This window comes from Rhinatrema bivittatum, chromosome 2 (genome assembly GCF_901001135.1).
Source record: "Rhinatrema bivittatum chromosome 2, aRhiBiv1.1, whole genome shotgun sequence".
Lineage (NCBI taxonomy): Eukaryota > Metazoa > Chordata > Amphibia > Gymnophiona > Rhinatrematidae > Rhinatrema > Rhinatrema bivittatum.
In genome coordinates this window covers 596,049,174-596,063,529 of record NC_042616.1, presented here as the reverse complement: position 1 = coordinate 596,063,529, position 14,356 = coordinate 596,049,174, and the positions used below count along the sequence as shown (strand labels likewise).

At 48.1% G+C, this 14,356-nt stretch overlaps 1 protein-coding gene across 5 annotated transcripts in view; it reads right to left on the bottom strand.

Moving 5' to 3' along the window:
* GREB1L (GREB1 like retinoic acid receptor coactivator) overlaps positions 1 to 14,356 on the bottom strand; it is a 729,370-nt gene that overhangs the window by 110,010 nt on the left and 605,004 nt on the right. For all 5 annotated transcript variants that reach the window (XM_029591103.1, XM_029591107.1, XM_029591104.1 and 2 more), the window contains one exon: positions 13,771 to 14,015. In XM_029591103.1, coding sequence (XP_029446963.1) covers positions 13,771 to 14,015 — 245 coding nt within the window. The remainder of the gene's footprint in view (positions 1 to 13,770; positions 14,016 to 14,356) is intronic.

Here is a 14,356-nt window from a genome sequence, read left to right as displayed (position 1 = left end):
CTAAAACTGACTACTGCAACACTCTCTTCATAGGGCTCCCGATCTCCGCTACCAAACCACTACAGTTGCTCCAGAACGCAGCAGCTAGAATCTTAACCAACACTAACCGGGGAGCTCATATCACACCCATCCTCCGAGACCTGCACTGGCTGCCAATAAAATACAGAATTTTGCACAAGACACTCACCATAATCCACAAATCCATCCACCACCAACTACCTCTTGACCTTCAGATCCCATTCAAACTTTACTCCTCTGCAAGACCCATCAGAGAAGCATATAAAGGAACCCTTCAAGTCCCACCAACTAAATCCACGCGTCTAACTTCCACCAAAGAACGTGCATTCTCCACAGCCGGCCCCGTCATCTGGAACAACTTGCCGACGGACCTAAGACTGGAACCCTGTCTTCTAACCTTCCGAAAAAAACTTAAAACTTGACTTTTCCGCCAAGCCTTCCCTTAAGTTCTAATATATCAACATACATCTCAAACAGACTCAACCCAATTGGCTAGACTCTCGGTCCAGCCCCAGTATATACATATGTACTCTACCTCTAGTTTTTGCTATCCTTTTACTTCCTGGCTACTCTAGCCCCCAAGTTCAATCTCCCTGTTATATGTAACTGTGCTTCGGCCTTCCTGTTATATGGTTATGTTGTTAATCCCTTAGTTCCATGTAAACCGGTTTGATATGAATCTTGTCATAAAGATCGGTATAGAAAAATGTCAAATAAATAAATAAATAAATATATTGGCATACATTGAAGATCCAGTCTATGTAAATCAACTTCAATCATATTTATTAGGGATATCCTGAAAACAAGATCAGTTAGGTGTGTCTCTACAGCAGGGTTGAGAACCACTACACTAAATATAACTGATTTTTCATGTCTAAAAATGAGTTCAGATGTGAAAATCTTATCATCCTATGCACTAAAGGAGTATGATCTTTCTTTATATCTGAGGCACCATTTTTAGGAATTTAAAGAGTTTGTCACAATATCAAGAAATTATTTATACATCTCTGTAAATTACCATCTTTTGCTAAATTAGAGCATCACATAATATTCATTGAGCATGATAAATAATTTTGGATTTGGTCTACATTGTTTCAAGACTCTGAGGGAAAGAAGGTGGGCAGAACAATGGACTGATTGATGTGAAAATCAGTCACCACCTTAGGCAGGAACTTACGCAAGACCACATGATCATGGAAAAAACGCATGTATGCCGGGTACGTAACCAAGGCCTGAAGCTCACTGACTCTACAAGCCGAAGTAATCGCCCCTAGGAAAATAACTTTCCAGGTAAGAAACTTTGGATCGCAGGAACACAGCGGCTCAGAAAGGAGGACGCATGAGCCGTGCCAAGACAATGTTAAGGTCTCAGGATGCAGTAGGGAGCTGAAGAAGGGGCTTCAAATGAAGTAAGCCCCTCATAAAACAACCCACCAAGGGCTGCACTGATATGGGTGTGCCAGCATTGTCTCGATGGTAGGTACCAACTGTGCTGAGATGGGAGCTAGTTTAGAATCCAGACTCTGAAAGGTGCCTCAAGTAGTCCAACAGTTTGAGAAGGGGGCATGTGAATGGATCCAGTGCATGCCCCACACACCAGATGGAAAATCATCTCCACTTCAAACTGTAGGACTTCATGGTGGAAGGCTTTCTGGATGCCACTAGGACCTGGGAGACACTGGCCGAAAGGTTCAGGGGCTGGAGAATTATGCTCTCAACATCCACGCCGTGCCCCCTAGTCCTTCTATTTTCCAAAAGGGTAAATAACCGATTCACATTTACCCATTCTAGACCTCTCATGATTTTAAAGACCTCTATCATATCCCCCCTCAGCCATCTCTTATCCAAGCTGAACAGCCCTAACCTCCTCTTAGGGGAGGTGTTCCATCCCCTTTATTATTTTGGTCGTCCTTCTCTGTACCTTCTCCATCGCAACTATATCTTTTTTGAGATATGGCGACCAGAACTGTACACAGTATTCAAGGTCTCATACAGCGGCATTATGACATTTTCTGTTTTATTCAACATTCCCTTCCTAATAATTCTTAACATTCTGTTTGCTTATTTAATTGCCGCAGCACACTGAGCTGACGATTTCTATGTACTATCCACTTTAATGCCTAGATCGCTTTCCTGGGTGGTAGCTCCTAATATGGAACCTAACATCGTGTAACTAAGCATGGATATTTTTCCCTATATACATCACCTATATGCATCAGCCGAACAGGGTCCCTGATCGACAGATCCCAAAGGAGAGGGAACCAGACCTGTTGGGGCCAATAAGGCGCCACGAGGATCATGGTCCCTCCGTCCTGTTGAAGCCTCAGCAGGATCTTCAAGAGGAGCGGGAGAGGAGAGTATGAGTACAGCAGACCCTTCCCCCAGTGAAGGGAGAAGGCGTACAGGCCAGACGTCCACCCCCTGGCGACAAGGAGAAGGTGCTCACCTTGTGGTTGTATGGGGAGGTGAAGAGATCCACACCTGGGGTACCCTACTGATAGGAGATTCTGGTCGCCACCCCCGGATTCTGGGACCGCTCGTGTGGCTGAAAGGAGTGGCTCTGTTGGTCCACTAGCACATTTTGCGTCCCAGGCAGGTAAGTCACCCGGAGCTACATCCCCTGTGACAGAGCCCAGGACCACACCTGCACCGCCTTGCAACCTTTCAACATCCAGGCTGTCAGCGACAAGGCCTGGAGATTGGGGTGGCGCAGGCATCCGTTGCTTTGAGTTATCAGAAGCGTATCTTTCCCTAGAGGGATGTGCTGGTGAACTGATAGATCCTCGAGAATTGAGAACCAGACTTGGCATGGCCAGTGAGGGGCTATCAGAATTATTAAGTCCTTGTCCCTTCGTAACTTCATGAGAGTCTTTGATATGAGTGGAAGTGGGGGGTACGCATAGAGGAGACCGCTGGACCATGAAAGGGCAAAAGCATCCCTCGGCTGTGAGTGGTGGCTGCGAGTGAGGGAGCAGAAGTTCTCTACTTTGTGGTTGTGGATGGACGCAAAGAGGTCTATGTGTGGATACCCCCAACGTTGGAAGATTGTGTCCGCTACCACAGGGTTGAGAGACCATTCGTGCGGATGGAAGGTCCGACTCAACCTGTCTGCCAGAACATTGTCCACACCCGCCAAGTAGGTTGCTCTGAGGTACATCGAGTGGGAAAGAGCCCACGCCAATATCTGTGCAGCTTCCTGACACAGAAGGTAGGAGCCCGTTCCCCCTTGCTTGTTGATGTACCACATCGCTACCTGGTTGTCGGTTTGAATCAGGATGGTCTTGTTTGAGAGGCAATCCTAAAGACTGAGGGCATATCTGATCGCTCGAAGTTCTAAGAAATTTATCTGATGTTTGGCTTCCTCTGGAGACCAGGGACCCCAAGTCTGTAGGTCGTTGACATGAGCACCCCAACCTAGATTAGAGGCATCTGTCGTTGGACAATTTGAGGCTCTGGAACCTGAAAGGGAAGGACATGGGTCAGAATAGGCAGCAGGAGGTACCAGGAACAGGCCAAGGGTCGGGACAGGAGGCAGGCAAGCGTAACCAGGTCCAAAGATCAGGCAAAGGATGGACAAGGACAGGCAAGGAGACACTGGACAAGACAGACTGAGTAAGACAAGACTGGATGAGACAAGCTGGGCAAGGCAAGGCTAAATGTAGGAACACTGGAACGAGGCACAGCACATATTTAGTTTATTGAGTTTTGCTGTCCTTTGCCTCCTGCTAACTTAGTCCCTCCCCCAAGTTACTACTTCCTTGTTATATGTAACTTTCGCCTCTTGTTAAATGGTTGATTAAGTTCTACCCCTTGTTACATGTAAACCGATTTGATTTGAATGTATTCATGAAGGTTGGTATAGAAAAGTGTTAAATAAATAAAATAAATAAAAAATATTGCCCTAGGTGCCGGCTGGAAGCATGTCTGGGGTTTAAATCCCCAGGGAACGCTGACACCATCTCCTCACGCTTCTGTTCCTTTCCCATCATAGGGCCTTTATGAATAGGCACATGCGTACAGAAACACCAGAGGTGCAATGGCAGTGTGGCGCCGTAGTTTTGGGGGCTGGGGCCAGCTGGTGAGTGCGGTCGATTGCAGACTTACCCCGCAGCTGGGATGAATATTTTTAACATGGAAGTCCTTTAAATACACAGGCAGGTATGTGTTTGATCTAAAGATATAGATATAAACACATATTCATATATGTGTATATACATTGGAGTTCAATATTAAAAATATTGAACTCCACACAAAAAAGGTCACACAACCTTAAATAACATGTAAATAACCACAGAAGGCATGACTAGTCACTTTACAAGCAGATAAGTGCCCCCGACTTTTTTATACCCACTTTTGTTCATTTGATTTTAGTAAATACAATGAAAACAGACACTTTAAAGTGCAACAAGTTTGATCCAGTACATCATATTTGACCAAACTTTTCACCCTTCAGTAAATAAGCCCCCAGTATGTCTGGTATGTCAGGATGCTTCCTCTCAATGAGCTGTTACTGTTTCCATTACAGTGTAGGAGTACCCTAGAGGAAAATTGATTCTTACCTGCTAATTTTCGTTCCTGTAGTACCACGGATCAGCCCAGACTCCTGGGTTTTACCTCCCCTCCAGCAGGCGGAGACAGACCAATTTCTGTGGACTCTGTCGTATACCCCTGAGGTGCCACCTAGAGTCTGTCAGTATTAGAACATAAGAACTTAAGAACATGCCATACTGGGTCAGACCAAGGGTCCATCAAGCCCAGCATCCTGTTTCCAACAGTGGCTAATCCAGGCCATAAGAACCCGGCAAGTACCCAAAAACTAAGTCTATTCCATACCATTGCTAGTAATAGCAGTGGCTATTTTCTAAGTCAACTTAATTAATAGCAGGTAATGGACTTCTCCTCCAAGAACTTATCCAATACTTTTTTAAACACAGCTATACTATCTGCACTAACCACATCCTCTGGCAACAAATTCCAGAGTTTAATTGTGCGTTGAGTAAAAAAGAACTTTCTCAGATTAGTTTTAAATGTGTCACATGCTAACTTCATGGAGTGTCCCCTACTCTTTCTATTATCCGAAAAAGTAAATAACCAATTTACATCTACCCATTCTAGACCTCTCATGATTTTAAACACCTCTATCATATCCCCCTTCAGCCGTCTCTTCTCCAAGCTGAAAAGTCCTAACCTCTTTAGTCTTTCCTCATAGGGGAGCTGTTCCATTCCCCTTATTTTGGTAGCCCTTCTCTGCACCTTCTCCATCGCAATTATATGTTTTTTGGAGATGCGGCAACCAGAATTGGACACAGTATTCAAGGTGTGGTCTCACCATGGAGCGATACAGAGGCATTATGACATTTTTTGTTTTATTCACCATTCCCTTTCTAATAATTCCCAACATTCTGTTTGCTTTTTTGACTGCAGCAGCACATTAAACTACGATTTCAATGTGTTATCCACTATGACGCCTAGATCTCTTTCTTGGGTTGTAGCACTGTACCCAAGCAGAACAATAATAAAGATTCACACGATACTCTGAACAACCTCCCCCTGAAGAGCAGAGGAACTGAAAACATGGAACTGAAATCAAACTATGCCCAATAATTCTGACCCGGAATAGTGGGGCATATGCAACTAACAGCAATAACTGATTAACTACCGGCCGAGCGAACTCTCCCCTGGGCGGGACTCTGGGCTGATCCATGGTACTACAGAAACGAAAATTAGCAGGTAAGAACCAATTTTCTTTCCCTGTATGTACCCGGATCAGCCCAGACTCCTGGGATGTACCCAAGCTTCCCTAACCAGGGTGGGACTGTCAGAGTCCTGCTCAGAGAACACTAGCTCTGAATGTCCCAGGCTCAGGTGCCTGGACATCAAGTCTGTAATGTCTCGCGAAAGTATGGGTAGACTTCCAGGTAGCTGCCCTACAAATCTCGAGGTGCCACCTGTTGACATTCAGCCCACGAAGTTGATTGCGAGCACGTAGAATGAGCCTTATGTCCGACTGGGATCTGCTGGCCCTGTACAAGGTATGCCGACACAATAGCCTCCTACAGGTACAGGTACAGAAAAGGGCTACCAAAATGATAAGGGGAATGGAACAACTCCCCTATGAGGAAAGACTAAAGAGGTTAGGACTTTTCAGCTTGGAGAAGAGACGACTGAGGGGGGATATGATAGAGGTGTTTAAAATCATGAGAGGTCTAGAACGGGTAGATGTGATTTGGTTATTTACTCTTTCAGATAGTAGAAAGACTAGGGGGCACTCCATGAAGTTAGCATGGGACACATTTAAAACTAATCGGAGAAAGTTCTTTTTTACTCAACGCACAATTAAACTCTGGAATTTGTTGCCAGAGGATGTGGTTAGTGCAGTTAGTATAGCTGTGTTTAAAAAAGGATTGGATAAGTTCTTGGAGGAGAAGTCCATTACCTGCTATTAAGTTCACCTAGAGAATAGCCACTGCCATTAGCAATGGTAACATGGAATAGACTTAGTTTTTGGGTACTTGCCAGGTTCTTGTGGCCTGGATTGGCCACTGTTGGAAGGAGGATGCTGGGCTTGATGGACCCTTGGTCTGACCCAGTATGGCATTTTCTTATGTTCTTATGTACAGCCAACGGGCGATAGTTGCCTTGGAAGCTTTCTGACCCCTTCTGGGTCCACTGCATAAGACAAAAAGATGGTCCAAAAGACAAAAAACTGTTCGTGACCCTCCAGGTAACACAACAATGCCCGCTTCACATCTAGCTTTCGCAAATCTCAGGCCTCTGGCGAAGAGGAATCTAGACCCGCAAATGAAGGAAGCTCCACCGACTGAAAATGAAAAGCAGAGACCACCTTGGGAAGAAAGGAGGGAACCATGCGCAATGACACTCCCGCTTCCGTAATTCTTAAGAAAGGCTCTCTGCAAGACAACGCCTGGAGCTCTGAAATGTGCCTCACCGATACAATAGCAACCAAAAACACAATTTTCAAAGTGAGGTCCTTCAGGGTCGCCCGCTTCAAGGGCTCAAAAGGAGCCAAGCAAAGGGCCCGTAGAACCAAATTAAGTTTCCAGGAAGGGCAGGGATTGCAAACTGGAGCATGCAAGTGCTTAACACCTCTCAAGAACCTAGCAACATCGGAATGCGAAGCTAGAGCCACCCCCTGCACCTTACCTCTAAAACAACCTAGTGCCGCTACCTGTACTCTCAGGGAACTAAAGGCTAGACCCTTGGACAAACCGTCCTGAAGAAAATCCAGAACTTCTGGGACTGAGGCCTTGGGAGGATGAATGCTACGCTCTAGACACCAGGACTCAAACACTCCCCAAACCCTAACGTATGCTCTGGAGGTAGAGGTTTTGCGGGAGTGCAAGAGCGTGGTGATAACTGCTGGCGAGTAACCCCTCTTACTCAACCTTTGCCTTTCAAAAGCCATGCCACTAGACAGAAGCAATCTACTTCTCCGAAAAAGACGGGGCCCTGATGCAGGAGAGTCGGGGATGGTGGAAACCATAGCGGACCGTCGACAGCTAGAGTCAGAAGATCCGCAAACCACGGACACCATACGTTCTTATGGCCGGAAATTCGGCGCAACACTTTTCCCACCAACGGCCACGGTGGAAAGGCATACAAGATAACATCCCTTGGCCAGGGCAGAACCAGAGCATCTACTCCCTCCGCCCCCGGTTCTTGTCGTCGACTGAAGAAGCAAGGGGCTTTGGCATTTTGGTACGTCGCCATGAGGTCCATGGAGGGCTGGGTCCAATCCTTGCACAGAAGACGAAAAGCCTCGTCTGAGAGCTCCCATTCTCCCAACTGGTTTTGACTGAGAAAGTCTGCCTGCACATTGTCCAGCCCGGTGATGTGGGAGGCTGCAATCTTGTACAGGTGCTGTTCCACCCAGGCGATCAGCAGCCGTGCCTCTGTCGCCACCGGATGGCTCCTGGTTCCTCCTTGACGACTGATGTAAGCTACCGCTGTGGCATTGTCAGACAGTATCCTCACCGACCGCCCTTCCGCCAAGGGGAGAAGGGCCTGTAATGCCAGCCGAACTGCTCTGGTCTCCAAACGATTGATGTACCAGGAGGATTCTGTCTTTGTCCATTGGCCCTGCACAGCCGATCCCCAACACACTGCTCCCCAGCCAGAGAGGCTGGCGTCCGTAGTGACCATGATCCACGTGGGAATCTCCAGGTCCATTCCCCGACGCAAGTGGTCCGGACACACCCACCAACGTAGACTGGAGTGCGCCAATTCCATCAGTAGTAAACGAAGCTGGAATTGCTGGGAAAGCGGACTCCAGCGGGAGAGCAACGCAGACTGAAGAGGACGCATATGAGCAAAGGCCCATGGGACGAGCTTGAGAGTGAAAGCCATCGACCCCAGAACCTGCAAGTAATCCCAGGCACTGGGATGTGGCAAGGATCTGAATAAATCCACCTGGGAAACCAACTTGGAAAGCCTCTCTTCTGTAAGAAAAACCTTGCCCAAGATCGTATCGAACCTGGCCCCCAGGAACTCCAAGGATTGGGAAGGAATCAGATGACTCTTGTCGGGATTGACCACCCAGCCTAAGGAAGTCAATCTCTGAAGAACTCGCTGGACCGTGGCCTTCGCACAAAACTTCCGACTTCACCCGAATCAGCCAGTCGTCCAGATAGGGATGAACCAGTATGCCCTCGCGCCGAAGGGCTGCTGCCACCACCACCATCACCTTGGTGAAAACCCTGGGTACTGTGGCGAGGCCGAACGGGAGAGCACAAAACTGGAAGTGTTGTCCGAGGATCGCGAATCATAGGAATTTCTGGTGATCCGGATGAATGGGTATGTGCAGATAAGCTTCCGTCAGGTCCAGCGACGCCAGATACTCTCCCTTGCGTACGGATGCTATCACGGAGTGTAGAGTTTCCATCCAAAATCGAGGTACCTTCAACGTCCGATTGACCTATTTCAAATCAAGAATGGGGCGAAAGGTTCCTTCCTTTTTCGGCACAATGAAATAGATGGAGTAACGCCCGTGCCTGAGCTCTCCGGTAGGAACCGGACGAATGACGCCGAGATCCTGCAAACGCTGCAGGGTGTCTCATACCGCTTGCCTCTTTTGCCGGAACGAGCATGGGGACACCATGAAGCGGTCTTGGATCGGCCGTGCAAAATCCAAAGCGTAGCCGTGTTCGATCAGGTTTAGGACCCATTGATCCGAAGTTACCGTGGTCCACTCCTCCAGGAATAAGGACAGCCTGCCCCCGATCTTTGGAACCGAGGAGTGGACCGGCTGCACTTCATTGTGAGAGCTTGTGGGCCCCATGCGTCTGAGGGGCTCCTTCTCTGAAGGGCCGCGGGCCCCAAAAGGACTGGGCACCCGTATACTGACGGTTTTGCCCCTGACGAAATGAGGAGCCAGTGAATCGAGAGGAGCGAAACGTCGAGTCCCCCAAAATCTTGCTCTCTGCGGAAAAGAGCCTCTCGTCCGAGGCCTGTCCTCCGGTAGCTTGTGTACGTTGTTCTCCCCCAGCAACTTGATCATATCTTCCAACTGCTGTCCAAACAGCAATCTTCCCTGGAAGGGCAGAGAACCCAAATGCGCTTTGGAGGATATGTTCGCTGACCAATTCCGCAACCATAGGAGGTGACGTGCTGAGACCGCGGAGATCATCATCCTCCCTGAGGTCCTTAAAAGATCATACAGTGCGTCTGCACTGTAAGCCACCTCAGCCTCCAACCTCTTAGACTGTTGTGACTGGGCATCCGTAAGATCCACTGACTTTTGTAAATCCTGGACCCAGCAGAGACTGGCCCGCTGAGCGAAGCTGCTGCAGATCGCAGTCCGTACCCCGAGGGCTGATACCTCGAAGATCTTCTTGAGATGTACCTCCAGCTTGCAGTTCTGCAAGTCCTTCAAAGCTGTGACCCCCATCACCGGAATAGTCGACCTCTGAGTCACCGCTGAGACAGCAGCATCCACCTTAGGCACTCTGGAAAGATCCAGCGTGTCCTCTGGGAGTGGATACAACTTATCCATGTCTCTACTAACCTTCAACCCCAGATCAGGAGTGTCCCACTTCTTAAATAGAAGGTCAGACACCGACAAGTGGAATGGGAACGAACTCGCTGGACCTCCAAGACCCAGCATCACTAGATCCATATTACTCCCAAACCTGGAATCCTCCTGAGGGACTTCAATTCCCAGCTTGTCGAGGATGAACGGAATTAGAGGCCCCAGTTCATCCCTTCTAAACAAGCGAACCACCTTGGGATCATCCCTTTCCACCAGAAGGGAGCCCATTTGCTTGGTCGGCGGAGCCTGGGCATCTGGATCCCCATCTGTACCCTGATCAGGAGCCTGCCGCAGAAACCCTTCCTGATCTGACAGATCGGAAGATGTGCTGTCCCTCGGTCTGACTACGGAGCGAAGCAGACGCTTCTCCTTGGGCGCTCAACCGTGCTTCGGCACCTGCATTAAAAGAACAAAAGCTGAGGTGAATGATGAAGAAGACCCATCTGAGTCGTCCCTTTCATCGTCCCCAGCCGAGTGCTCTGCAGCCCCATCTGAACGGCTCCCCCCCCCCGGGTGCCCCCGGCCACGGAGACAATGGGGGAGGCAAAGGCCCATCCCACATAGCAGCCTTCTTCTGCTCCCTCATGGTCCTTAAAATGGCCCTGTTCCCACGCTGAGCAGGAACGGATCCGGGGCCTGCCTATTCAAAACCGAGGCGCTGGCCCCCCCGATGCGGTCGCGATCCACTCCCCGCTGAAATTGCTGGGGCCTCGTCCCCCGACGACCCCTCCCCACCACATAAACACGCCGTGCAAATACCGGCACGGGAAAGCTGCACGCGGCACAGGCTGCACCTCGCAGCATGAGCAGTGCTCTAAATTTAGCCCGGCTGGAGAGAGGAGACTTGAAAAGGCCTACCCGATCAGGAGCTGTCCGTGGTCCTAAACTAACACAGGCGGAGAGCACACAAGGCCGGCAGAGCAGGAGAGTTTAAAGGCACAGTACTTTAATTTAATTAAATGCTTTGAAAACTGTGCAGGGTCTAACTGAAGGTGGGAACCTGAGACCCCCGGGACCACCTTCAGGTCCTCAACCCTCTGCTCCTGAGCCTCAAATACCAGGGGGGATGGCCCCACCAGGACATAACAACCCCCTGGGAGGCTAAAGGGGAATCTAGCTAAAAGAGCAAAAAACCTGACCCCTCACTAATCATCAGGACCTAACTCCGAAGCCTGACCAAAAAAAAACAACTAAATCCTGACAAAAAATACCAGACTCCAGGGAAGCACCTCTTCCACCTGCTGGAGACAGAATAATACTGACAGACTCTAGGTGGCACCTCAAGGGTATACGACAGAGTCCACAGAAATTGGTCTGTCTCCGCCTGCTGGAGGGGAGGTAAAACCCAGGAGTCTGGGCTGATCCGGGTATGTACAGGGAATGGTCATTACCTCAGGTACAAAATTGGACTGTAAATCCTCTTGGGATAGGAAAGTACCTGAATGTAATCTGCTTTGAAGTGCTGAAAAGCAGAATATAAAAATCTAAAATAAATAGACAAATTATATTCAGTATCCATCCTAGGTGTGAAATTCAAGTTTCCCACAAAACACAAACAAATTTTTCAGACAAGTAGCATGAGGAAAATATACCTGAGAACAGGTAGGCTAAATCTGCATAAAACCCCACACTGGTTCCATCCACTTTGAAAGTACTTTCTTCTATTTCTATTCTTGGGGGCAACACTGAGATCAGAACTGGCTCATTTTTTTTTTATCAGTTTCAAATTTTTAGTTCACTAAAGGGCATTAATTTTAAAAATGTGCACTTTGAGCAATTCTGCACACAGTTACTTAAGCATCCATGAACACTGACAGGATAGTAAGATTTTCATGACAAAATGAACCTTTCTAAAATAAACAGATTGGAAAAAGCGAAAAAATGATGAAATTCAGGGAATTATTATTATTCTGAGATGACAACCAATCACCAACAGATTAAGAACATAAGAAAATGCCATACTGGGTCAGACCAAGGGTCCATCAAGCCCAGCATCCTGTTTCCAACAGTGGCCAATCCAGGCCATAAGAACCTGGCAAGTACCCAAAAACTAAGTCTATTCCATGTAACCATTGCTAATGGCAGTGGCTATTCTCTAAGGGGTAGATTTTAAAAGAAGCGCGATCAGCCTACTTTTGCTTGCGCATCAGACTCAAGCAAAAGTACGCTGGATTTTAGTAGATACGCGCGGAGCCGCGCGTATCCACTAAAATCCTGGATCGGCGCGCGCAAGGCTATCGATTTTGTATAGCCTGCGCGCGCCGAGCCGCGCTGCCTCCCCCCGTTCCCTCCAAGGCCGCTCCGAAATCGGAGCGGCCTCGGAGGGAACTTTCCTTTGCCCTCCCCTCACCTTACCCTCCCTTCCCCTACCTAACCCCACCCACCCGGCCCTGTCTACACCCCCCCCTTACCTTTGTCGGGGGATTTACGCCTCCCGGAGGGAGACGTAAATCCCCGCGCGCCAGCGGGCCTGCTGCGCGCCGGGCCGCGACCTGGGGGCGGGTACGGAGGGCGCGGCCACTCCCCCGGACCGCCCCGGGCCGTAGCCACGCCCCCGTACCCGCCCCAAAACGCTGCCGACACGCCCCCAAAACGCCGCGACGACCGGGCCCGCCCCCGACACGCCCCCGACACGCCCCCCTCCGAAAACCCCGGGACGTACGCGAGTCCCGGGGTCTGCGCGCGCCGGTAGGCCTATGTAAAATAGGCTTACCGGCGCGCAGGGCCCTGCTCGCGTAAATCCGCCCGGTTTTGGGCGGATTTACGCGAGCAGGGCTCTGAAAATCCGCCCCTAAGTGAACTTAATAGCAGGTAATGGACTTCTCCTCCAAGAACTTATCCAATCCTTTTTTAAACACAGCTATACTAACTGCACGAACCACATTCTCTGGCAACAAATTCCAGAGTTTAATTGTGCGTTGAGTAAAAAAGAACTTTCTCCGATTAGTTTTAAATGTGCCCCATGCTAACTTCATGGAGTGCCCCCTAGTCTTTCTACTATCCGAAAGAGTAAATAACCGATTCACATCTACCCGTTCTAGACCTCTCATGATTTTAAACACCTCTATCATATCCCCCCTCAGTCGTCTCTTCTCCAAGCTGAAAAGACCTAACCTCTTTAGTCTTTCCTCATAGGGGAGTTGTTCCATTCCCCTTATCATTTTGGTAGCCCTTCTCTGTACATTCTCCATCGCAATTATATCTTTTTTGAGATGCGGCGACCAGAATTGTACACAGTATTCAAGGTGCGGTCTCACCATGGAGCGATACAGAGGCATTATGACATTTTCCGTTTTATTCATCATTCCTTTTCTAATAATTCCCAACATTCTGTTTGCTTTTTTGACTGCTGCAGCACACTGCACCGACGATTTCAATGTGTTATCCACTATGACACCTAGATCTCTTTCTTGGGTTGTAGCACCTAATATGGAACCCAACATTGTGTAATTATAGCATGGGTTATTTTTCCCTATATGCATCACCTTGCACTTATCCACATTATGTGCAAAGAAGGACAAATAAAAAAAAAGTCAACTAAGCAGTGTAGAATGCAGAGTTTTAAAAACACCATATGGCAATGCAAACTTTTTTATTCAAGACTAGTTGCTATGTTAGGAGAACGTATGCTAGCTATCCCTGACTGCATACCTTAATTTGTGTCCAATGATATAATAAGTTATAGAATTAAAATGAACACTGACCAGAAGTCCCAGTAACTGCGCTGCTATTGCTCTGAGGTCTCTCCAAGTCTATTAGCAGCTCATCTGAGTCATTCTCGCTTGTGTTTATCTTGTCCTGCTCCTTTTCGCTGAGGTCAAGGGCTGCAACTGGTTCTCGAATTGACTCTCTGGAGACATAACTGCACGCAAGACCTACTTCCTGTTCCAAGGCAGTGCGGGTCAAAAAGCTAGAGTCAATTAGCCTGAGATCACAGTATTTCAAGGACCTTAAAACAAACAAGCAAACAAGAAGTATAAAACTTTCAGAATTAGTCTAAGTAATATTTTATTAAAATTTTACCAGTGTTTCAGTTCAAAATAACTGTGAAAGCAGACAACTGCGTAATACCAGTTGAAACTGCTGATGCACTCACACATTGTTGTAACCTGTGGTGATTGTCCTTTTTATTTCATTGCACTTTGCCTATATCCAGGCTTTTACTCGCACATATACATAAACATTGCTCCAGTCACAACAGAGCACTGAATTAATTTGGTTTCTCCCTTGATCCGTGTTCAGCATTTCCATGTATAGTAGTAGTAGTAAAAAAATAGTTATACTGTGTAG